The sequence below is a fragment of the Corvus cornix genome, chromosome 20, assembly GCF_000738735.6.
Source record: "Corvus cornix cornix isolate S_Up_H32 chromosome 20, ASM73873v5, whole genome shotgun sequence".
NCBI classification, from domain to species: Eukaryota; Metazoa; Chordata; class Aves; order Passeriformes; family Corvidae; genus Corvus; species Corvus cornix.
Genome location: NC_046349.1, coordinates 12,115,941 through 12,141,457, shown reverse-complemented (window position 1 = coordinate 12,141,457; position 25,517 = coordinate 12,115,941). Strand labels below are relative to the sequence as shown.

Here is a 25,517-nt window from a genome sequence, read left to right as displayed (position 1 = left end):
TGCTGAATGATTCTTTTTTAGTTCTTCTCTTCTGCAGTTTATTACAAGTATATTTGTTTAATTAGGGGGCCCAGTAGTAATGTTGTTAAAATACAAGTGGGCGCATTTATTGTTTCCTCCAAAAGGAAACAACCAGTCTCTAGCAGTTCTGGTTTTTCCCTGCCTCAACTGAACATTTACTGCTTTATGTAGCTAGCAGATTGTGAGGCTAAAGTTACTTCTCTTTTTTTCCTCCTTTTATTTCTTTTTGTTAAAAAGAAAAGAAAAAAAATCCCCTCCATTCTCTTAACAAGTGCTGGATTTTTTAAGGATATGGTCAGAAAGGGGAACTTAAACTCAGCATGATGTTTATAGTGCCACACAAGCTTCAGGAAAAGTGATGTACAGTACTCTTTATTAACATCTAAAAAGTCCCTGTGGGATTATAAGAACTGCAGAGTAATAAACAAATAAAAGTAGCAAGATTAAATTGTTCAGAATATTTTTAGTGATGGAAGCAGCAATAAATTTTAACCTTGAGAACCAGGGGAAGAGCAGCTTGTGGGTAGAACAAACACAATTAGGAATGGATTCCTCTTAGTGATGACTGGTTATCATTCATGGCATTACAGATAATTGTCTTGTGTAAATAAATTGCTAAAATACGGATACAAAAGAACAGTACTCAAATGTAAGCACCAGAATTCAAAATTTCTAAATTACAGTAATTTTTAATCTTCCATTTAAATGATGGACCTGAACTTGCTTTCCCCTGTGGTGCCAAAGGACTCACTACAGTCAAAGGCTGCTCCAGGTACCAACACAGGGAAATACAACCAGCCCTATTCCCAGTCCTCACCCAGGAAGAAACTCTTCTCTCCATCATAATTAAAACTCCCAACTACTGATACTGTATTATTTTATGAGCATTTTTTTAGTACTTCTCCCAGAGCTCTTCTGGTCTCTTTTAAAAAGCTTTACAGCCACTGTGCTGTGGGAAGAACAATTGGTAAAGTCGAGGCAGCCCCGCCAGTGCCAAGGCAAGGCGGTGGCCAAGGGCAGGATTTGGCCCAGGGGCTCCAGTGACAGAGTCAAGAGCTCAGGTTGATTTACAGCCCCCCAGGCTGGGCACAGGACGCTGTGCCAGCTCCTCGGATGGTGTCAGGGGTGGTGACTTCACCGCCGGGGTGGCCTGGGGCCAGGCTGCTCCAGCTGAGGATATTGCGGGTGACATCAGTGGGGCTGTGTGGAGGTGTGATCCAGGCCAGCATCGCGCTGGGAGGCTGCAGCACGGCGAGAGGAAACTCTGTGCTCATTTGAAAGGCACTTGTGTACAGCAGGGAAAACCTTACAGAGTGATGCTCTGCGAGATTATCGGCCCATCGTGCTCCCCCACCACTGAGAGAGCTCTTGCTCGCCTTAATTATCGCTTAGGGGGAAGTGGCACCTTCCCTCTCCCCTCCTTTTCCTTGTTTTTTTTTAAAGGAAGGTAGCTTTTAAGAGCTTGCCATGAAGATCTAAGCTAAAGGATTTTCTCTACTACAAAGCCTGCATAGTTTCCCAGGCCAGGTGGACCCGATAGCACTGACTGCATGCTGAAAAATCTCATCCCCACCCTTCAGGCACTTTAATTGTAAGCCTTTCCAGATACACTGGATAAACACTGTCAAAATGAACCTGAAAGGGTTGTTGTTGTTGGTTTAGCCCTTAAATAATTATGAGTTTGTCTGTCTAATTACAACATAATCTTGTTTAAACTTGGATGCCTATTTGCAGTATCTCTTAAATGAGGTGGAAGCAGAAACACTGAAAAAAAAAAAAAAGAAAATGCACAGTTCTTCCACTTTAAGAGAAGGAAAAAAGAGTTTTTACTCCTGTAAAATTTAATTCAACCTGACAACAAGAGACACTAACTTGGAAGCTACTGTGGTAGGATAAAGATGATAAAGAATAGTGTGGGACCTCCGAGATGCAACAGAAACTTAATCCTCTGTGGATAATATTTTTCAAACAGTTTAGAAATACTTTAAGGTAATTTACGGGAAGACTGAGTGACAAAGCACATTACTTGAAGTGCCTTTCCTTCACTAGGCACTTTCTAAATTCTTTCTCTTTCATTTCTTTATTCTCAGGAGACTTTTAAATCCAGTGAACCAAAACAACACTTTGTTTGTTGGTATAGCACGGGGCTGGCACGGAGGGCAGACACTGCACCTGTTCCAATAAACTGGGGAAATGGAGAGATAAACCATAGCACTCATTAAGAGGAATCTACTGAAACATTAACAATTTGTATTTTGAATATCTTCCAGGAATAAAAGGAGAAATACATAAACAGACTTTGTTTTTACCATCATCAGTTGAAAATAAACTTTGTTTAAAGGAAACTTCACATTTGGTTTATGTACAAAGGCAGACATACCACTAAAGAAGCTGTGATAATGCTTGATTTTCTTTAAGAAAGGCAAATGATTTTATCTAGCTGCTCCTATTCTTCTAAAGAAAAATTACCTGTTGGCAGTTTAATCAAAATCAGTTAATTCCCCTGTTCCTTAGTTGTGGCAGCTTTTCTTGCTTTTGCATTTTCTCATGTTGAGTAATATCACATTCTTACAATCTAGTTCATAATGATGAGAGGAACAACATAAACTAAAGTCCATCTGCTCATCTATTAATAAATAACTAAAATTATGGGGGGGGGGGGGGGGGAGAATTGTTTGGATCGTTAGCAACAAAGTTCCCTGCAAAATAACTTTTATCTAGGCACAAGGAATATGCTATGTAATATCTGACAGACTATTAAAAAATCTTAAATGAGAAGAAACATTAAGTAACAGTTCCTCAAAGGATAAATTTCTTCAAACATTTCCCTTGATCATCAGAGCTTGTGCTGTTCAACATCCCATACATCTCCCTCAATTTCTCTCTCTCACACACACAGTATTAAATATAAAATGTCATGAAAATTCCTAAGTATCATTTAATGTTGGCAGCCCTGCACTGTAAAGCCATTTATATAAAACTGTGGTTGGCAGCTCTCACTCTTCCATGGGAACAAATTAACATTGGCATTCCAAACACAGGAAAGTAAGGAAATTAGAAACACAGTTCATATTTGGCCAGTGCTTTGAAATACTGTACCATGCTACTGATGTCAATTAATGAAAAGCAGAATTTTGCGGAGAGGGTCTGGTTTTGAAACACATTAACACACATTAAAACATGTTTGCACAGGAACTGGATTGTAAGCATCTCGGTTCCAAAACAATAAAGCAATTACACTAAAACTTGTAGTTTTAAAGTTGCCATTAATTCAATCCACTCAGTCTGGACCACTGAAGGATTGCACAAATGCTTAAAAGAAGGGGTAAGGCACAGTGTGTGGGGATTACACCCAGGTATATTTTTGTATAAATAATGGAATTGTAGAACATACACCCAAATAAAGGGGGGGCTCAGCAAACTCTGTGGTCCTCATCAATAAAGCAAGGATTTCCGAAAGGACTTTTTGAATTAGTTCAAACTTTGCTACCTGCAACCTTTTTTGTAGCAAAGATTTTTACTGACAAAATCTTCAACACCAACAAAATCTAGATGGCAGTTTATCTCCTGGCACAATTCCACTGACTTCAATGGAATTACTCCAGCACGGAATTTGGCCCCGCAGCCTTTACAAGGCGCTGTTTATTTGTACTATGATTCAGATATTTTGATACCACGAATCTTTCAGCACTGAAGTTTCTCCATATGAAATATGTCTTGTACTAAGAAATATCAGTTTCACATTTTTGTCAAACATTATTTGCTAAATTCTGTTTGTTGCAGGGATGGGAATTCAGCTGTAGTTCAACAACATGGATTGGGCTAATAATGATAAGCAGTGACTAATAGGAGCTGGTCCATGTTTTGATTGTTTGCAGCAAAGGAAACTTCCCTCAGAAACAATTTCAAGATTAGGAGAGAAAACTCTGTGAAGCTCTAGCAGAAACTACTGCATGCTCGTTATTTCAACACAGGGGCACTTCTTTGGCCCAGTTCTGCTCTCAGTGGTGCTCATGTAAATCAAGAGGGAGTTTATGGGAATTACTTTGGACGTAGAGTTGTATAAATGAGACCACAGGGCCAGCTTCAGTAGGAATTTGACAATTTACACCAAAGAAGACCTAGCCAAGAATTTTCTCTTGGGCTTCCATTTTTCCAAACTCAAGCATGTGCAGAACTTTATCCATGTGATTAGTCCTCATGTGTAGTCTCATTTATTTTTTATTTCAAACAGTTGTGAAGGAAGATCTTCATCCTGAAACTAATTTAAACAGCTCTCTCATTTCTTTAGAAGTTTCTTCCATTTAGAGAAGAAATATACATATATAAAATAGCATATTTTATTTATATATAGTAAAGGTATATATTTTTTGATATATATGCAATTAATTCATGAAAGTACTTTTATGTAGGCCCTAGAGAGGAGCACTGGAAACGGTTTAAAATATCATAGTCTCTTAATGCTGTATATCAACAGGTAGTCTCTTTATCTGGCATGCTGTCAAAATTTGCTTACTTGTGTTCTTGCTCAGATGACTTCATCCATCATTGCAACTTCTCACTGGTATTCATCCAGTTAGGACAACTTAGAGGCATAAAACTAAATGTGTTATCATTTTAACCACAAATTAACAGTTTCCATATAAATGTTAGCATTTCCTCACTTGGTTCAAGGATAGCAGCCTTAATGGCACTAACCGTATATTTGATTTAAACTAATTAAAAACAGGGGCTCTTGCAATTTAATATATTGATTTTACCAGTGGGACTTACATCTTTTATAATAAGTGTACACAGCTGCACCACTCACCCACCGCCACTCTCAGACCTAATCCCTGCATTCCTCCTGACAATAACATGACAGGATCCACACATCCCAGTATTAGCCTTAACCCCGGTGACACTGCCAGAATGTATTAAACTAAAACATCACAGTGTCCTATTTAAAAGGAGCCTGTCAACAGCTCTGACTGGGCTTTAATAGTTATAATCTTTTTTATAATTAATGTTTCCAACCACTTGTGTAACCTTCTCTCACACATCTCTCCCCGCCGACCCGAAAATGTGTTTCAGGCTTATTTCCAGGGAATGTAGCGCCTGGTTTCGTGCTGCCTGTGCAGAGCCCATTAAAGCTCCTTTGCAGGGGGTGTGCTGGGACACACACACGTGCACACACACAGACACAGGCATGGCACAGCTGGGGGCACTGGGAGCAGGTCCTGCACGCTCCACTGGTGCCCAGCTCCTGTTACCGGCATCACAAGACCTGGCCATCAAGGCTTGTCTCCTTCAAAGCCCTTTAAGAGCCGTTGTGTTTTGGCTTCTAAACTGCAGCTCACAGAGGGGGATTCAGCCCCCCAGGACAGCCTGTGTGGGAACAGAGGAAAGACCCTGCTCTGGGATAAATCCGCTGGGTGCGAGCAGATGGGGACAATTTCAGGTCCTTTTTCTTTGTGTAAGGACATCTGTCCTTGGCTGCTCCTTTCTCTGCTACCAGCACACCCACGTGGCAGAGGTAAATAGTTCCAGTTCTACTCTGCCATTTTACACCTGGAAATTTGAAAATTAATTAAATTCTCTCTGGGATGGGTCTGTACATTCAAAGAATACCTGCTGGTCACTTGCTGCACAGTCAGTGTCCTTCATACCTTTGCTGAGAGCTTTCTGCCTTAGCCAGTGTTACACCACCAAGTGCTGCACATATCCACACTGCCCAAAACAATTATGGGATGTACCTGTTCAGGCTTGAGAGCTTTTAACAGTGTTAGGCAGAAGAGAAGGAAAAAAAAAGCCGAGGGCTTGGCTTAATGTATGGACAAACCATGTGATCGGGACCAGGCATCCAGGGCTAACTTTTAATCTGCTTTGTTTCAAGTGGGAAATATGTGAAGATCAAATAAGTTCAAATCCAGGTCAAATATCCTTGAAAATCTTTGATTTATATAAGCAGGAAAATGAGGTTTAAAAGAAGTGATTATGAAAGGGTTACTAAAAACACAGCTGTACGCGCACTCTTATATCTGAGGCTCTCCAAAGAAAAACTGTGTGACATCTATATTAACCTTTGGCTGTACACCAATGAAGGCCTGTAGTGAGCTGGAATGCAAGGCAGCCCCTTCCAAATTTTAACACAAGCCAGGTTACAGCTGCAAATGCCTGCAGCCCGTGCTCACTTTATAAAGTATTCCCCGAAGGAAATTTTTTAACTGTTATAGAATCTTTTTCTAATACCCTACAGTGTTAAAGCCTGTTATTAAAGGGCAAAGAGATGGTTCTCTATGCCAAACACTTGTCAACAAAAAGGATAGCCAGATGGTATGAAATAAAAGGAAACTTGGGGGCTCTTCAGCTTCTTGATTTATATTAACAAAAGCCACTTTCAAGTGCTCCTTCCAAGAATGACTAATTCCCCCCCCGTCCTTTTTTGCCAGGATTAAACAATGTTGTTCATTTTATAATCAACCACGAGACAAATTAACAAATTGCGTATCACTTGTGCCGACCCTTTTAAAAATATTCTGAGCAAGTCTGTTTACCAAGGCAAGTTTACCGGCATAAGGACAACGCAATTATTTTTAGAAGAGAAGGTCTAAGTCATCCAGAGGATGTTTACTCCTTAGTTGCTGTTTATAAATTTGAAATTAAACTTGTGCAAAAAATGCTTTGCATTTTTTCAGCTCCTAAAATGGATCAGTTTATAAGCTGTACTTGGACAGGATCTGAAATGAAATTCCAAATGCTAAAATTATGGTAGTAAATTTTACAAAATTAGCCAGTAATTAACTGGCTAACTTAGTCAGACCACTGTAGCTAAATTCTCTTTTAATTTACATATAACTTCATTCTTGACACAAATCCATTCCCCATTCATCTTAGCACAGGTGTAAGCTAGGACAAAATGTAGCCTGTAAACGAACTGGTAATAAATCTAAATCTAATTAGTTGTCAGGATTTTACAGTAAGTAAAACTTTGCTTACTACAAAGCTCCCTAAAACCAAGCACCTGTATTCTGGTTCCTCCCTACCAATACCCAGCATAAATTCTCCAGAGTGAATATACACAGTATCTCCATAGAAAGCAATGTGTGGGGTGTGTTGGTGGGGTTTTTACTATGTAGCCCAGTAAATCTTGCAATGTAATTTTTAAAAAAATGTTATTCCCTCTAAAGTTGTACAACTAGATGGATGAAGAATACGAATAAGGCAAAAAAAAAGTGCTTTTGTAGATTAGCCTTTGGAAGCCTGGAAGTAACATTTATTATTGATTGATATTTAAAAGTATTATTTCTTCACTTGTTTTTACTTCCTCCATGCTAAAATGAGACTTTATTATGCTGTGACACTTCCTCATTGTGATGGCTCTGGTACAGTAATAAAAGCCTACCTGTGAAATGCAATGCTCACAGAGTATCTCTTACAAAAGTAGGACACAGTTTACGACAGTCTGCATCTAGGAATTCAGCTCTGCTTTAAAAGGGATCATTGTAGAAAGTCTCCAAAAAAATTCAGTTCTACAATAGATCTTCTAATTTTCCCTGAATGTCATAGAAAACTGTACGTCTCAGAGCAGGTGTTGTGTTTGATTATATATGGAGTGAGTGGCTGCTCTAATTCATTAAAACCTCCATAAACAAGCCTGCCTTTGTCCTATAAAGATGAAAGAGCCATGACTATAATGGGATGAAAGGTGTGCACAGCGATGAAGAAAGCTATTATAGATCTATGTCCTTTTTAAACTCGTCCTGGCATGCACTGTTGACAAGGGAACAAAACAGCACAGATAAACCTCCGAAATGTGCCTTGCTCATAGTAATTCCACCTGTCCTTAAAACTACTGGGTTTTGCTTGTACTCTTACTACTCCCTGAGCATGCTGACAGCAATGAAATAAAATGATCATTTAGGATTTTGCATAAAGAACACTCTTAGATTTCTAAGCTGATTACAAACCCTGGCAGGTTGAAATGAGTGAATGTATCCACTGCAGTCGTCAAACTGCATGGGGATGTTGCTTACCAGGGGTCATGGTTTATACAGGTGAAACCTGCTCCATACAAAGTTCTCACGCAGACACAGACATACCCAAAATACAACTTTTATTTCGCATTTCTGGATGGATTCCACTCCTTTGTATTCAAAATAGTCAATGGCCTGAACATAAATTCTTTCTTATAACTCTTACATGAGCTGACAAGGAGACTCTTCCTTACGTCGGAAATGTGGCACAAGAGCTCTGCAGTTTCACTGATGATTCAGGAAATTACTACACCTGAGGAGCAGAGCTAAACTCCCTCCCATTATGTACTTACATGTTTCACAAGGTTCTCTGTCCTCTACTGAAATGGAAAGCGAAGTGTGAATTTTGCTATTGCTACTTCAACATCTTTTGTCTTCTGTTCAGGACTTTCCTTGCACCCAGCTGCACACAGTGTAGGACCCAAGAACCACGGAGAACAGTGTTAGCAAGGTCACCCTTATCTTTAAAGTCAAATATTTGACTGCCGTTGGTACTTTTGACTGCTCAAATATTTGATTTTAAATGTATCATTGCTCATCAGCTTAAGTATCCAGCAGTGACTAGACAAACACTGTAATTCCAAATGGAAAGCACCAGCCCTCATAGAGCACAGCCCCCGGGCCAGATGTAATTCCGAGCTTCCCACTGTGACGCTTATGGCAGTTAATAAGGAGGTGCAGCTCATGCAAACTAGAGCTCTCCCACAGCGTCCCGTGGCTCCTTATCATGCAAGAATTGCGTCGGGATGGCTACCGTGTCTAATAATTATTAACGTGTGTCACAGAGCCTTTACAGCTGCTGATCTTTTCAAGTTAGTTCAAGTGCTGGGATTAGAGAGGTGGTGGTTTAGGTGGCGATTTAATCTTTGTTGCCTCTGAAGTTCCAGACAGTGGAAGTGTCCAGAACAGTGACATCCATAAAGGTGTTAATGGATTTATTGGAGATGCGGGTCTGCAATTCCTGGCAGGTTATGTGCCAGAGCTGTGCTCATCTTGTACTTGTTTGGGACAGAGTCTGATCTTGCTTTGGAAATACAATTCAGGTTCTGCCTTGAACTTGCAGGCACCCAATCTGTACGTGTGTGGTTTAAGAGCCGCACATGATGAGGTCTAAAAACGGATAGAGAGAGCCAGGTCTCTAATTATGTATTTAAAATAGAATGCACACCCTGACAATGTTTTACTCAAATCCGGCCAAGTCAGTCCACACGGGTGTGCGATCTACAGCGAGCAAATAGAAATCAGATTGGGCCGTGGCATCCAATTAGAGAGGCCTAGTGAAGCGCATACAAAGCGTGCCAGCTCTCGTATCGTTTGCATAAACCCATCCACATGTGCTTGTGAAAAGAGGCGAGTTAACGGCATAAACTGGGGTCAACAGGAAAAGCTACAGGAGTAAATAAGGATTTACTGTGGAATCCCTCCCAAACCATTAGGAAAACATGTGCGAGCAGCTCAGAGCGGGAGCGCGGCGCTGGGATGCCGCGGGGAACCATCCCAACCACCCGTGCGCCCAGCCCTGATGGCTCCGCATCCCGCACGAGCACCAGCCCGGCACCGGGAGCTGTGCGGGACCCGTGCCGTGCTCCTGCCTGGGTTTCGCGTCTTCCTTGGCAGTGTGGGATGTGGAGCAGACCTGCTAATCGTCCTGTTAAACTCCTACCTGCAAATCCAATTTCTGAAGTGCAGCGACTATCAAAGGGAGATGACGACAAAGACCTCAGTGTGTCGGCGTGTGTGGAGCGTGGGGAGAGCTCGTGGCTGTCCAAACGCTGTGATGGGAATTCCGAGCGCTCTCCCCGTCGGTGCCGCTCAATTACCGCCTGGCAAAGCAGCCATCCTTCCAAGGGCCGCTACCTGCCCTTCCTTGCCCAAGTGGGCTGTCACCCACCTGACCCGCTGGGAAACAGCTCCCAGCCGGGGCCACCTGCGCCACCAGCCCCTGTCCTCCCATCGGTGGCCAGGGCCCCCCTCCAGCCTACCCCTGACACGGTTCCCTGCCCGGTTGCCCCGGACCCAGTCGCGCCGAGACCGGCACTCACCCAAGTTGACGAAGCTCATGACCATGTCAGCCTCGGTGAGGAAGTTGCTGTCCTGCAGGCTGGCCAGGGGCGGCCCCTGGGTGCTGAAGATGGGCTTGTAGGGGTAAGAGAAGCCCTCGCCGTCCTCGGCGGCGGCCCCCGCCGCCCCCTCCTCCACGGACATGGCATTGTAGAGGTCCAGCATGAACATGGGGGCCGAGTTGTGCTTGCCGTGGAGGTGCGGCCGCGGGCGGTGCGGCAGGCCGAGGATGGAGAGGATCTCCCGCTGCATCTCGCGGCGCTCGGGGCCGCGCAGCCGCCGGTGGATGAAGCTGGAGTGCACCTCGTTGTCCACCGTGAAGTCGGCGAGCACGCAGCGCAGCCAGAGGGCGGGCGCGGCGGCGCCCAGCACCAGCAGCCAGGAGGCGGGCTGCCCGCGCCCCGCCACCGGCATCGCGGCGCGGCGGCGGCGGCTGCGGGGCGGCGCGGGGGGCGCGGGGCTGCCCCGCCGCGGGACGCGCCCCGCCACCGGCATGCGCGGGGGGCGCGGACGGACGGCGCGGCCCCGCGCTCAGCCCCCGCGGAGGCGCCGCAGCCCGCTCATGGCCCGAGGCGGCGGCGGCGGCGGCGGGGGCTGCCTCAGCGGCACCGGCCCATGGACGGGGCGGCGGCGGCGGCGGCCCGAGGCGCTTCCCCCGGCGGCGGCGGGAGCGGGAGCGGGAGCGGAGCGCTCTGCCCGCGTCCCGCACGCCGCGGCGGAGCCGTGTGAGCGGCGCGGCTCGGCGGGGAGCGGCGGGAGGGTGTCTCTGGTGGGAGGAGCAGGCAGCAAAACCCAAGCGCTCTCTCTCGCTCGCCCGCTCCAAACCGCTTGGGAGAGAAAATCCCTGGGACTGCCTCGAGGAGGGACGTCTGCTCAGGTTGCTTTTCAGGATGTTTGTGGAGGCTGCGGGCTCGGCGAGAGGCTGAGCCGGTCCCAAGCGCCTAAATTACCGTGAACGTCATAAGGAGAAGACACCCCAGGAGGGAGGGCGGTTTATGTATAAAGAAGGGGCCCAAACTCCCGCAGAATTTATAGATGCGAGTACATCGGCTGTCTGCACAAGCACGCGTACACACTTTTTTCCCTGCCTACTCCCTTTTTTTTTTTTTTTTAAGAAGTACAGATTAGAAGAGACTGTCCGTGACAAAACCAACACCATTAAATAATTTAAAACGTGATGATTATATATTCACGTACATAGACACGTATGTATATATCCCTGTGCACAGAGCCCCGGGTCACTTTTTCCAGCCGGCAGTGGGGAGAGTTAATGGAGGAGCGTTAGAAATCCGAAGGGGGAGATATTCTCCAAGAATGGCAAATCCAGGAACATTTACTTGAAATGAAGCTATCAACCTGTGCACACGGGTGGCTTATGCCATTCCATTACCCTGCACCCTTGCTTTCCCCTTTCCTTCTGCTCGCTGGTATGTGCCTTTGTGGGATACTGCCTTGAAATGGATTGTCAACTTCTTAAAGCATGACTTTTTAAACTCGGTGGGTGCAATATCTACAGTAATGGAGCCCCAGTCCCAATTAGCCCAAGTAGATGTTTGCAACAACAGTAATTAGTAATAATAATAATCTCAGATAACAAATGTAAACTAATGCTTCCCAAATCTTACTTGGAAAGAAGGGGAAGCCAGGATGGTCCATTTGGGTCACTGAATCCAGCCTGAGGTAACTTCAGAAACCATACATGTATACATTGAGTTTATGCTGACATTAAGATTCATTCCTTGGGCAAAGGAGGAAGAGGGGTAGAGGATAAAGGAGCTCAGCAGTTTTTGGGGTGTTTTTTTGCTAGATTGTTCATCTAATATTTTCAGATGAGCAATATCCAGTAGTATCCAGCACCAGATCCTGCAGCTCGTTTACAAACTAATATTCAGCACTTCTTTTAGTTCTTTATGTTTAAACTCCTGGCATGAACAGCAGGTAGCCAGTCAAAAAGCTGCATGGGAAACATGGTGAATGATTTGATGTGTTTGTATACATGCATGTGCACCTCTTAATAACAGGGAAACTGAGGCATCGAGGTGACTCACGGCACTATTGAAATAGTGGAGGAACCAGCATTAAACCCTTAGCTCAGACTTAACGCATGTTTAGGAATGGCTCAAGCTCTGGGAGGATGGAGGGGTCAGAGAGGTTGTGAAGCCACATTCACCTTATGTATCATGAGAGCACTTGCTGCACTTACTGGTGCTAATGGGGCTGCTCAAAAATCGCCCCTGTTGCTGCCTTCCCGATGAAAACACCAGAGTAGTTGAATTTTGGCTGCCCACTTAAGATCAAACTCTCCAGCATCTTTTGTACTTCCTGAGGAGCAGCACTAACCTGCTCTTCACCAGGCATGTATTTGCCTAAATTTTTCTTGCCGAGGGTGTGGTTTCTAGATCAATTTAAGCTGATTTAAAGCCAGGCTCCCCCTGAGAAAGATGTTTGTTTTCTCATCCCACCCCAGTCTGGACCTTCGGCTGGGTAGCCCCACCCCTCTCCAGTGCTGGTACCAACACTTACAGGCCAGAAAGCTGATTCTGGTTTTAAAAGATTTTTTTTTTAACCATTTGAATATTTGTCTTGCTGAAATAATTTTCTGCTGGATCAGCTCCTTGTTCTGCCTGACTCCATGTTGTGGTGGAAGGAGGGAGGCCACAGGAATGCACAGCTAGGGGCAAGGAGAGGGTGTCTGGGTTGGGCTGCCATAGGAAGGGCAGACAGATGATTTGGGATCTCTCTGCTCTCCCTTTCAGCTGCAGACAACTTGATTTCTCTTCCTTTTTTGTTCCTTGTAGATTGTTTTTCCACAGTTGTGAGTGTTGGCCTTTCATCAAGCAGCAGGAGGACAAGCAGCCTTGCCTTTGGCATGGATATGAGATTAAAAAGTCTGCAAGGATGGAACAGTGGACAGGAGAGCAGGTGCCTCTGCTGCCTAAATTACTTGTACTTGAACTGTTTGAAGCTCCCATTTAAAAACCGGCTGAACTTGAGGTCAGTGTTGTGTTCTGGAATCGCAACAGGCTTGAGAGAAAGAAAAGTATGGGAGGTTTCTCTGCTCACTCGTTAATACCTTAGGTAACTGCTCTTGGAGCTATAGGTGTCTTTGGAGAAAGAGCAGAGGACAAAAAGTAAACCTTGAGACCCTTGATTTAACAAATTTCTTGAAAAAGTGATGTTTGAATCTATTTCCTTCTTGTTTTGTCTGTTTAAGTTGTCTGGGTTAGGCCACATTTAGCTATATTCTGATTTAATGCAGGATATACTCTTAGAAGAGGGGCAATGTTGCTTTTATATTCTGTATCCTGTGCTTTTGTGGGAACAGTTGGGAAAGTTTTCTCTTTTATACGGTATTTTCTGTGATCCTGCTGCACCAGTACAGCTTTTAATAAATGCACGATAGTCTGCAATGGGGGTGCTTAAAACAGCATAACAAAACCACTCCAGCAGCGTGGGATGAGAAAGTGAATTTGTTAAAGAGTAACTTTTTGATGTGAAGTCCTCAGCTCTTGCCTTCATCTTGCTTTGGGACACAACAAAGGGCAGCATTTATTCTGCTGGATACATTAAAGGATGATGCAGCCCCAACTGCAGTAGTTCAGCCCTCAGATCTGAGCTTGAATTTCAAATACCTTTCAAACAGAAAGACAATCCAGTTTGTACCTTTTCTCATGGACAACGTCTTTCTCTTCCCTCCTTTCCTGCCTGCTGTGTAAACCCTATCCTGCTTCCTGTAGGATCAGTTCCACACAGGTTGCTGAAATATTGGCACCTTCATGTCACTGTCTTTTTCCTCCTCCTTCCTGGATCAATTAAGAAACCAGTTTTTCCTCTTACTCTTCTCTACTTCTTTAGTGTGTCCTCCTCTTCTTGAGAAGGAAAACTAAATGCTTGTGATGAAGTAATCCCTGTTTGTTGGCACTTGCTGCTTCAGATAATTTCTATAAAAACAAACTCCCAATGTTTCTGGGGTTCTGCACAAGCTGCATTACCAACTGAGTAACGTTTTGATCTGCACGAGCTTTGTGTGCACACTCTTACCCGAGTTTAGTACCAGCCACTACCATTTCTTTTGTTTGTGTGGAAGTCGGTATATTTGAAAGCATGTACCTAGGAGATAAATAAAGGGGCTGATTACAAAACAAGAATTGGGCAAAAATGTGCAGGTTTGTGCTTGGTGAATTTGTTTGTCATCCTCATGTACCCATCTGAGGCATATGCCAGTGGCAGAATTTGGCCATTTGCATTCATTTTTACTAAATGGGCAGTAAAAAGTGGGGGCTCTGCTCAGAAACTAATTTAATGACTTTTCAAAAATCAGACACAAAGCGTTTTTCCCTCTTTTCTTCTGATTCATTTTCAAGCTCCTTGTCTTCCTACTTTCATGTCCTCTTTTTAACTTTAACCATGGTTCTTTCCCATTCTGTTTTGCATCTTCTCTCATTTGTCTTGAACAAAGTGCAAGTCCTAAATTATAGCAAACTTTTTTCTCCTTCCAAATAGTCCCACTAAAATAGCATGTGTTTGGGCAATTTTGAACTGTTTGTCTATGCCCTTTGCACAGAAAACACTTATACAGCAAAAATAATAGCATTGTTATTTGTATTAGAATAGATAATTAGCTCATGTATTTTTTTTATGTTATATTGGGTCATTCTTACCAAAAGCTTCTATTCATCTCTCCAGCATTATTACTGAGAACATATTCACCAACATGAAGTTAATCACATTATGGATAAAGCCATTATATTAGCTCTAACCCAGGAATTTGTACAGATCTGGGTTGAGCAGTGCTGTGTTGGACAATACTGACCATGTTACAAAAATTAAGTATTGATTCTCAATGCTACTCGTCAGAGGAGAGTCAGAAATGAAACCTGTGTTTTGGGGTGTGAAAAAGGCATTATTACTTCTGGGGATGGCAGTGAAAGCTAAAATAGAATTTTAGGATTTATGAAATGGGACTATGGGGCTGAATTTAATGTTCGTCAACTGGGGAAGGTGGACAGAGTCCAGTCCTTCACAGTTCAGCCCTTCACTTCATAAAACTGGATCTCCACAGGGATCCTTTTATTGCTATTGACTTCAGAGAACATTAGAAATGAGTTCATGTCACTGAAACTTTCGCAGTGCTACATTTATTGTACATTTATATACAATTTGAATATCGGCCTGTGCTATATTTTTGATATATGTTTGTATATTGCTATGAGCATTTGTAAATGTGCATATGTACACCAGTGTATTTCAGTAATGTCTTTAAACTTTATGTAACTAGTATACTTCTGCAGCACAGATACAGCATAGGAGTATTGTTTAATGTAGACTCAAATGTTGCCAAAGTAGCCCAAAGAAAACTGAATTTAATTTTGTACTATTAAATTATTGTGTGCACACTTGATTTGGTTGACACTTTTGGCACAAGTCCAGGTATTTCCTTCATTGGTAACATTGTAATCTGAACATCTAAAATCTCAGGCTTATATTTGTGAAAACTATGCTGGGCACGAGCTCGGACGTCACTGTTGGGAGCGGATTTGAATCGTGCTACAGCACCTTGGAAATGTGCCTCTAAAAATCTGCTTAGTTGTGACATTTTCTTACAATAAATTATGATCTTTGCTCCTACAGACATTCAAGATTCTTCTTATTAACACATATTTTTGTCTTTTTCAGTTTGCTGCTGTTTGCATTCACTAAAGGCAGAGATGTCTGCTGTTTTTATGCTGAACAAAAAGCATATAAAACATATTCATTTTTTTCAAAGGGAACGAATAACTGATCCTGACCTGTAAATGCAATGGGATGAATTTGGATGGCTTTACTTTTTCTCTCCAGGCAGGTGCAGAGTAATACCTCAAAAGAACCATTATTTTGTGCCTTTATTCCAATGTGTACATAAATGCTTGCATAACCCTTGCACAGCTGCTGTACAAACTACTCATGCCACAAGTATTAGTAATCCTAACAGGGGAGGTTGCATGGAAAATTGGGGTGTGTATGCTGAACCATATGTACCATGCCCCTGAATCATAAAACTCGTGTTGCTGGAGCAGAGAGATCTTTGGAGACTGCTGGTTTTACAGGTCTGTAGGAAGCAGGATTATATACAACAGCTGCAGCCCACAGCTTCTCTCCTGTTGAGGCTTATCTCGTGCATTTAAATAAGCAGGAAACAGAATTTGGTCCAACATTATCTTATATGGTCTCAGCTCCTACTTTTATTTATATTTCATTTCCATAGGAACAATTATTCTCACAGTCTATTTTGAATACACATTAGACCCACTCCAATTGGAAGTTTCGAGCTCCCAATTCCAAGCTGCATGGGGCTGCAGAGACACAATGTGCATTTTTTTGTCTCTGGTTCTGCCTCTAAAATAACTTTCTTTATATCTGCAGTGATTTATAGCAGTGTTTCTGAACCAGTCTGAAGCAAGATGGAAGCTGGAGATTCATTTGGCTCTCTAAAGCCCTGGCCACAAAAAATCCCCTCCCAAGTAGAGCAGGGTAGCACAGCTTGGCCCCAGTTCCCAGGGCTGGGGAAAGGTTCCAGCTCCCGGTCCGGCCGAGGGAGGAGGTTTGCCACATTACAAGTGGCTGCATGAAGCAATCTCCCAGACCTTTAGTAGCACAAAATCATTTATCCCGAGGATTTTAAAATAATCTGAAGGGCCTGTTTCCTCTGCTGGTGTGTGTTGGTGCAGCACTGTGTGAGCAGGTGGAGGTGTGCGTGTTTACAGCCACCCAGGAACCTCCCTGGGCTCCCCGCGGCTGAGTGTGGAGTGCTTGGTGTCACTGCTGCCCCTTTTGTGGAGGGTGCTTTAGTTGTAAGTGCAATGCTGTAAGGGTTTATCTTTCCGAGACTGGCACTTCTAAGTTTTCAGTCAGAAAAAATGTGCTTCCTAAATGGTGCTCAGCGTGCACTGAGTTGGCTTTGTCAAGTGCATCTTTTCAGCATTCATCCAAAGCCCTTTCTGCTGCTGAGCCCCATAGGCGAATATATACTGTTAGACTATTAAGATAATTTTTCAGTTAAGACATCGTCAAACTGCAAGCGGGACAATAGAAACAAAACCCCTTTTGTTCTGACTAAACTGTTCCTAATGACCCCCTCTATAAACAGTGGCACCAGCGGAGGTCTCAACAAGGCTCTTCATTGAGCCCCCTTTCAAAAGGACAAGCAGAGCAGAACATGGGGCAGAAACTCTCAGAGTTACTGCACTTCACTCCGCTCTGGTGGTCTGACCGCAAGACAGAATCTGTTGTTTTTGTTGTTCAAGGCACCCAAAAAGCATAATTTAAAAGCATGGATTTCCACAGTTAGCATCCTATAAAGAGTACTAAATATTTGGATTGTCGGGAAAAGAGCAGAAGGAAGCAGTTTGTATGTTCGTTTGTTTGTTTGTTTAAATCAAGGAGCTATAAAATAGACTATTTAGAGTTCCATACAAAAATTTAACTTATTTCCTTGGGATAAGTTGCTATCTGTTAAGCTTATGATAATTAAAAATCCAGAGAAGATTTTTACATTCCAGAAAGATCCTCACATTTGTTTTGGGGGTAAAATTCATCTTTGTGAATAACGTGTTTATCATTAACAGGGAAAATGTTTCAGCTGTTTAATGCTTACAGGAATTGAAGTTATGATGATAAACTGAAACCACACAGGACCAAACTCCTGTTCTTCCAGCTGAGTAACTGCAGGAAACGTGCAGCACAGGCAGTCTGTCCTCACACAGATGAGGGCTATGGAGATTTTGAATCACTTCCTGATTATTCCTCTCCCTATTTCCATGTCCTGAATACATGAGGAGAACAGCACAGGAGACCTTCCGCTTCAACAGAAACCTGTTTACGGAGCATCTTACTGTCTGTAATTGGGACATGATGACAAGTCAGGCATCAAAAGTCCCTAATTTGGACGATTTGGGAATTACACTGGCTACATTTGCAAGCAGAAATGTCAGTTTCTTTTGAGAGGACTTGGGGTTCGTGTTCTACTATCGGATTTAATAAGAGTATTTCTGACTTACAGCATGGGCTACTGCTTTATTTGGAAACAGATAGGAAGAGATTGGGGACAGAGAAGAGAGAACATCCATTAAGACAGGAAGCACATATTGAATAAAGGCTAAATCATGGAGAAAAGTCACAATATTCAGAACACCTTAAAAATTCCGTGATGTGACGGGGGCCTTAGGGCACTCTGCCATTTCTGGGAAGAGTTTAGCAGTTCATAGCTTTAAGGTTTTGGGTTTTGATTAGGGACAGTGACTACACTCTTCCTTTGTAAAAGAGTGTGATGGAAGGTTTCAGTGCGTCTTGGAAAAAGGAAGGATTTGGGTAAGTCCCAGGATGAAGGTCCAGCACCCTGTGACAGGATACTGAGAGAAAGAGAAATGTCAAAGAAATCTTTAAGAGATTTTCAATAAAACAAAAGAATCTTTGTGAAAGATACTGTTAGCAAGTCTAATGGAAGGAATGGGGACGCAAAGTGAATTGAGAGGATTTGCAAGTTGTTTCTAAGCCTTGAGGCAAGAACAAAAAGCTGAGCGTTTACTGTTTACTATATTTGGTATGTATGGAAGAGCACTTTGGCCATCAAGGGAGCTCATAAACTGCAGAGCCTAATTGTCTCTTGACTGCCTTGTTGTGCTGGGGGTAGAGAAAATGCTCCTGTTAAAGGACAGTTCTGAGTAAGAGCAGCTGAGACTTGACCCTGCCTTTTGTGAAAATGCTGTTTTCACAGCCGCATGGCCGAGGTCCATGAGCACATGCCTGTTTCCATGAATCTGACTTTATTTTTCATATTTGCATGCATGTAGGCATCATCCAGAGTGTGGTAGCTCTAGTATTCAGGATTAAATGTGGTAACTGTAACGTGATAGCATGAAGGAACAGTAATCATTTTGTCACATCTTTTCTCAAAAATGCACGTTTGAAGACTGTTTTTACTGAAAATTTCTAGGAACAAAATATTAACTGTATCTGATTAAAATTTGCTGCCTCAGAGAATTTCTGGTTGAGATGTCCAGGTGGATCGACAGAAAAAGCACCATGTTTTCTGAATCTATCTAAGTTTATGGGCATTAATTAATCAGAAAAAAAAAATTATTTCCAACTGTGTTTAATGCCATGTAAAGCAGATTCTATTTAGAGTTTTGATTAACCCCTCTCATGCTTAGGGATCACATTAGAGATGTGATAACTGTGAATCCTGAAAAACAAGTGTGTCAAATGATAATTTTCTCCAGTTTTCATACGGGTACATGAGGAAAAAGTAACAACATGAACTTTATATTAACTTTGACTGTTGTAAAATTGCTTTCTTTTGAAAGTGATGGATCTGGTTATACATGTATCTCCTGAGCCAAAGTATTCTTCTTACTCTCTTCCAAAAAATGTTGTGATTCATTTAGTTTTTAATAATGTTGATAGTTTTTTTATCCCAGTGCAAGTAAAAGCTTATTGCAAGCTTTCAATCTATACTAACAGCAGTAGGATGCACGTATATTTGTATAAAGCAGTGATCTTTAATGTTTTCTAATTTGCAGACTTTGGTGGCAGCCAATTCTTTATGTCATGCCAAAGCAATGTGTCTTATTTACCTTTTTGGATCCCTGTAAAAGCAGCTCACGGGCCCCAAAGGCCTGTGAAGTAATTTTAAAAATCAGTGATATAGGACAATACAGAATGCACAAATCAAATGAGTTTTCCCTATGCAAGAGCTAAATGTCTCTTGCTCTTCTAAAGGCCAGCAAGTTGGACCAAGGTATAAGAGAAGAAATGAATCGAAGAGTTAAGGGTGGTGCACTGAGAATTAGAGTTGTCCAGAAACAGAAAAAAAATCTAGTGTATAAAAAAATTAACGGTTTTGACATTTGTTTTAGATTTGTCACAGAATGATTTAAAAAACAAAACATGAATACAAAGAATGAGACATCCCAGAATAGCCAACATCCAGTGGCTAGGGTATTTACTTGGGCCCTGTCCAAGGAGCGCTTTATGGGATTTGGAGCAGACATTTGACATAATGTTTTCAACATTATTTTTGTCAGACTAAAATTTGGGCTCTGTAGTGGGTTGAAAAAGAGCTTGCTTGGAGTCCTGAGCTTCGTAGGTGAGATTTAGTCACCAGCTGCTTCATCAGGCAGTTTCTCTTCAGCCTGGGGAATTTAATTTTTATTTTTATTTTTTTAAACAAAATAAAGTAGCTGCATGGAGAATAGACAGTTATTCTGTTCAGTTTGGTAGGGTGCTAGCACATATTTGGATATTATTCTGACTTTGGGAGTCTAATAAAGCACCACCCAAATTTCTACTCCATTCTCATTCAGAACAGATTTTTCTCATGGAAATATCAGAAGCTACCTAACTGTATTTCCACGGAAATCAGCACATTACTTTAAAAAATTTTGATTTTTTTTTTTACAAGCCAGCATTTTCTGATGGAATAAAACACTTTGTCCAAAAATTCTCAACCAGCTTTTCTGAGGTGTGATCTTTCTCTGTATTCGACAAATGTGAGGTGTCTACCTTCAATATTTTTGTAGTTTGAAGAAGAGATCACAAATGAAATGTGCTCTGGGGTGATGAAATCTGGCAGCTAAATTTGTGGGAACCTTGTAAGGAATATCCAGAGTAAAATATAAAAAATGTTGACCACTGTCTCTCAGCTATTAGTGAAATTAGGTTAAATTCAGTATGTGGGGGGGAAAATCAGAAAACACATTGAAAGGTTGAAATTTCAACCCTTCTCCTTTGCTTTGCAAACATGGATGTTTCGATCCAGTCCTTTCATCCTTGTTCCCACTCTGAATCTCATCAAGCCACTGGACACACATGTTCAGCTTCTCTTTCTGGTTTAGCCTGTGCTCCTGCCAGCCTCCCACTGTTTTGTATTCCTTCCTTCCTGCGTCTGCCTTACACCCAGGCCTGATCCTCCCACAAAGGCACTTCTCCAGTGCTGGGCACCCTTGGGCATTATTGACTAAGAACTGAGACTTGCAAGTGTCCCAGGGGACTCTAAAGGCGTTTGCAGAGGTGGGGAGCATGGGTTTCAACAGCCCACAGCTCCAGGCCTCAGCACTCTCCATTCATTAATCAGCATAGCTCATCTGAAAGATGTTTATCATGTCTGAGACTGGCTTTTGGATTAGTGGGCTAATGGCCCTGCTTGGAAACAGTTATCCCATTTCTGTAGATGAGGTCAGCACAGGACACTTTGTAATAAAGCCTGGTCACAGATCATGAGTACAACCAGTGCCTTGTTTCCTAGAAGAATCAAGTGGAAATATATTTGGCACCCGGAATTAAATGCTGCTTGCCCAACTCCCCAGGCAGTTAGAAAATATTGAACAGTATTGGGAGGAGCTATGCGTGATGTGTTTGATGTCACATGTGTCCCTCAGCTCCATCACCTTGTCCAGATTCAGTGTCTGTAATGTTTCACTTTTAACTGAAGTATCTAGAAGTGAAAATTCATGCCATGAAGGGACATCAAACCTATCTAAGTCATCTCCAGGCCAGGATTTGGTGTAGCTGTGCTAATTTGCTGACTGAGAAATAAAACAGGGTAATTATCTACTGAGAGGCAGAATTTATTAGGTCTGGTACAAGTGTCTTGTGCTCCTAGTACCTGGTCCAGCTCATTTTTGAGACCATGCAGGTAGTCTGGACAGGTGCTGTACCCACTATAAACAAGATTCTACTGACTTCTGGTCAGTGTAGATCCTATCACACCTCTTAGTCTGGTTCCCTAGGGAAATCACTTACACAATCTGTCTATTTGTCTGACCCAGTTTCCAAGATGCTGACACATTTGTCACAGGTTATGTAAATGATTTGGAGACACCTACCAGTTGTCCTTACCAGTTTTGCAAGAATTAGCACCTAAGGAGAGGAAGGAATCCTTATTAATGCTCTCACTGAGGAAGAAGGGAGAGTTCAGCAATTGTTCATTGTGTTTGACAGCAGCAAGGCTCTCGATGATTTGCACATTGCTCTGATATTCCTTGGTGAAAACAGCGCTTCATTCAGCTGCCAAATCAAAAACAAAAGTCAAGGAATGGCTAGGAGAAGATGCCAAGGCATGCTACGGTATTCCTCAGGGAATAAGGGAGCCTGCATGTTCTTACAGGGGGGAGGTGAGAGCTTGGAGGGGTTGAAGGGGGCTGGAGGGACTGGAGTGGGATATGGTGGAGGACAACAGGGGTTATTCCAAGAGGGAGGTGTAAGAGCTGCAGCATAAATCCATAAAGAACCAAGCTTCATTAGCTCCACTTTCAGGGAATAATTTGTTAGGAAAATACTGAAGACTTTATTTTGCTATTTTGGATACATTTACACGCTGATTTAACCCTCCTACAATTCCTGTAGCAGTTGTGGCTGGTACACCGCCTTGCTGTCGCACAGCAGGCATCTGCTGTTATTTGACCTGAAAAGATCATTATAGGAGCTTTATTTGGTGTGCATTTAATAAAGCTGTAGCTGTTGTGACTATAACTCATGGCTCCCATGTCATTCCGCAGTGGTGTAACCAGCGATTCAGCATTCCAGGCCCATCAGTTCAAAGGGAAGTGTGAGGGACGCGAATGTATGCCAGAGCATTGGGACTTTTATTGCTCCTCTCCTCTGTTAGGAAGATACATTCTCGAGGAATTGAGAAGTACAAAGCATCCTTAGACCTTGTAGTGCAAAATGTAAAAAGTGATGTTATCTGCAGAAAGTGGACTTTAGATTCTATCAGCGCACATTTAGCATAAAGCATTTCCTATGGTAATGCCTCTCACTTTCCCAGACTTTTAAAGGCTCCAAGTGGCACACAGGCTGCAGACCTCTTTGTAATGTTAATGAATCATCTTAATGGACTGTTTTAGCAGAAACATTCATCACCTTTTGTCCCACAATGATTTTTTTTTTGTTATACTTAAATGGTTAAGTAGGCAATAAATGCCTATCAGACCAACCACTATGCACTAGTAATCCACCTCACTATAAATCACCAGTGGATTATTATTGTCCTGTTTAATTAACACTCTTAAGGGATTCTATCGTTGGATAGACTTTCACCTTGCACTAAGCAGGCATTAACATTTGAAATAAGAAGTGTGTTTATGTGAAAAGCATTAATCAGCATGACCTGGAACTGGTAGTGGTGGGTTGGATGAAATATGTGCCTGTGTCCATGGGTGAGGGCCTCCTTACATCAGTTTTCAATGGAAGCTGAAGTCAAACTTATGGAATACATACTTAAGTCATAGCAAATGATAGTTCCAGAGTAATTTTTAATTAGGTCTAAAAGATATTGGTATATTTGGTTGAAAACAGCAAGTTTAAAAATTTTAATTCCAGTATTTAGGAAGGCAATGGTTTTATGGGTGTAACATGGGTTTGTTTGTGGTCCAGTTCAGTTTTTAGAGGACTGCATCAAACCATTTTCTTTTCCTGCAACAAAAGATGAGAGGGGAATTCTGATCCTGTTGCTCCTCTGTGAACTCTTTTCAGACTTCACAGCCACAAAGAGTAAGCCAAGCAGCCAGAGTTCCTGGGAAGGGCAGGGGGGTCCGTAGGCTTGGATGGCCTTTGCAGAACAATCCCAGTAGCTCTTTTGCAAACAAAATTCCTGCACTGGGACACAAGTTCAACACAGGATCACTCTCAATATACAAACATTTTTGTACCTAGTACAGCTCAATGCTGGTTTCCTCCTCTTGGCAGAATACAAAGATGGCAGCTCGGTTTTTTCCCTCATGTAATACAATTTAATTCATTTACAAGTAATTTCCTCATCTTTTATCAGGAGAGGAAGACATTTGAAAAAGGCTCTTGTTAAGGCAGTGTTTCCCACGTGTGAAATCTTATCCTGCTCTCTTTGATTTTGTTACATTGGTAATACCAGTAGTGCATTTGCCAACTGCTCCTTCCTTGGATTCCAGCACTAACAGCAGCCTTGTGAGATAACCTACTGCTGAATTTCATTTTACACACAGAGAACTGCCATATACAAAGATTTTCTGCTACTGGTTTTGACTGCTTTTAACAGTAACAGTCAAAACTAGTAGCATAGGTCAAGAAATCCTGGTTCTTGTCTGCACAAAGACCTGGTATGCACATCCCTTTCCTCTTGGCATTTTCATTCAATTATTTCCCAGTATGGACTCCTGCAAATTAAAGAACAAATAAAACTGCTAAGTGGAACACAAACACACTAAATCTTTTTAATTAAGAGATTGAATCTCTTAGTATAAATTCATTTCCTGAAACAAAACTCCAATTATGTAAGATTAATTCTTTCCTCTGAGATTGCAGGGATTTATTGACTAACAAAATCTTCTATTGCGTAAATGGAAATGTGCTTTTTAATGCAGCCTGCTGCTGAGGCAAAACCATAGCATTAGCCTTTGCACTGGGCATTTTTGTTTCAGTTGCACTCTAATCTACCAGGTTTCTTTCTATTTGTAACAGGAAAGGGCTGAAATGGTTCACAGCTGAACATGTGGTAAATAATGAACACTAAAGGAGTTTAAACAAGATGAGAAATCAAACTAAGCTCCGAAAAAGCCTGCTGTGATTGCGGGAGGAACTGTAAGGACAGAAATAAGAGTATCCTGCGTGCAGGGCAGTGTTGTGAGGAGGGGTGGGTGTGTGTGTCATTGATCACACAATGGTTTTTTCAAATCATTTAACAGAGATGCACAAACCCCACACAGTTTCAAGTGCATGCACGTCCTGAGAAGAATCTCCTTCATTCCCTCTAGACACACCCAGCCCATTAAATCCATCACTGCCTCACAGTAAGCCCCAGGGTTCAATCTTTGCTAGAGCACTGTTACTATCCAACCTTTTAGCTCATAGAGTGGGCAGCCAAGTTTTCATGTCTATGCATATAGTAGGACTCATAGCCAACATTTCCTACAGTTTCCTCCTCTCCATCCCAATCTGGATATATAATGGTTTGGTTTTGTTGTTGGGGGGTTTTTGAGCGTTTTTTTTGGGGGACTGTTTTTTGTTGAGGTTTTTTGGGGGTCTTTTTGGATAGGTAAAACTTCAGTATTGCTTTCAGATTTCTTTCTTATATCCTATTGCAATAACCTGTCTGAGGGTGGCAAGTTAAAAGGTAATAAAATCAGGAATCTGTGCTCCATGTAAGTAGCTGGCCATGAGAAACTACAGCACGGATGGATATTGAATGACTTCAATAGTCCAGCCAAGTTTTATCAGAACAGGTCATCAACCTGTAGGCTGCCTAAACCTGTTCCACTGCTTCCCCATTGATTAAATATCTGGAAGCATTTACACGTATATCAAATTCTCCATAATCTATTTTATCACCCAAGTTCTTTGTCAAGCTAGGGCAAAAATGTTCCCTCCAGTGGTGAGAAAGGGTGGTGTATCTCTTTAGTGTACTCCAGTACA

General features: G+C 42.3%; 2 protein-coding genes across 5 annotated transcripts in view; one reads left to right on the top strand and one right to left on the bottom strand.

The window, feature by feature from the left end:
- BMP7 (bone morphogenetic protein 7) overlaps positions 1 to 10,592 on the bottom strand; it is a 42,969-nt gene extending 32,377 nt beyond the window's left edge. Inside the window, exon 1 of the mRNA XM_039563431.1 lies at positions 10,079 to 10,592. Within this exon, the coding sequence (XP_039419365.1) occupies positions 10,079 to 10,592 (514 nt within the window). The remainder of the gene's footprint in view (positions 1 to 10,078) is intronic.
- The window catches only part of SPO11 (SPO11 initiator of meiotic double stranded breaks), a 224,753-nt gene that overhangs the window by 177,040 nt on the left and 22,196 nt on the right, over positions 1 to 25,517 (top strand). Inside the window, exon 1 of one of the 4 annotated variants that reach the window (XM_019284452.2) lies at positions 22,035 to 22,199. The exons of the other annotated variants lie outside the window; for them this stretch is intronic. The gene's annotated coding sequence lies outside the window, so the exon portion shown is untranslated. Of the gene's footprint in view, positions 1 to 22,034; positions 22,200 to 25,517 lie in introns of those variants that run through there. 4 annotated transcript variants of the gene reach the window in all.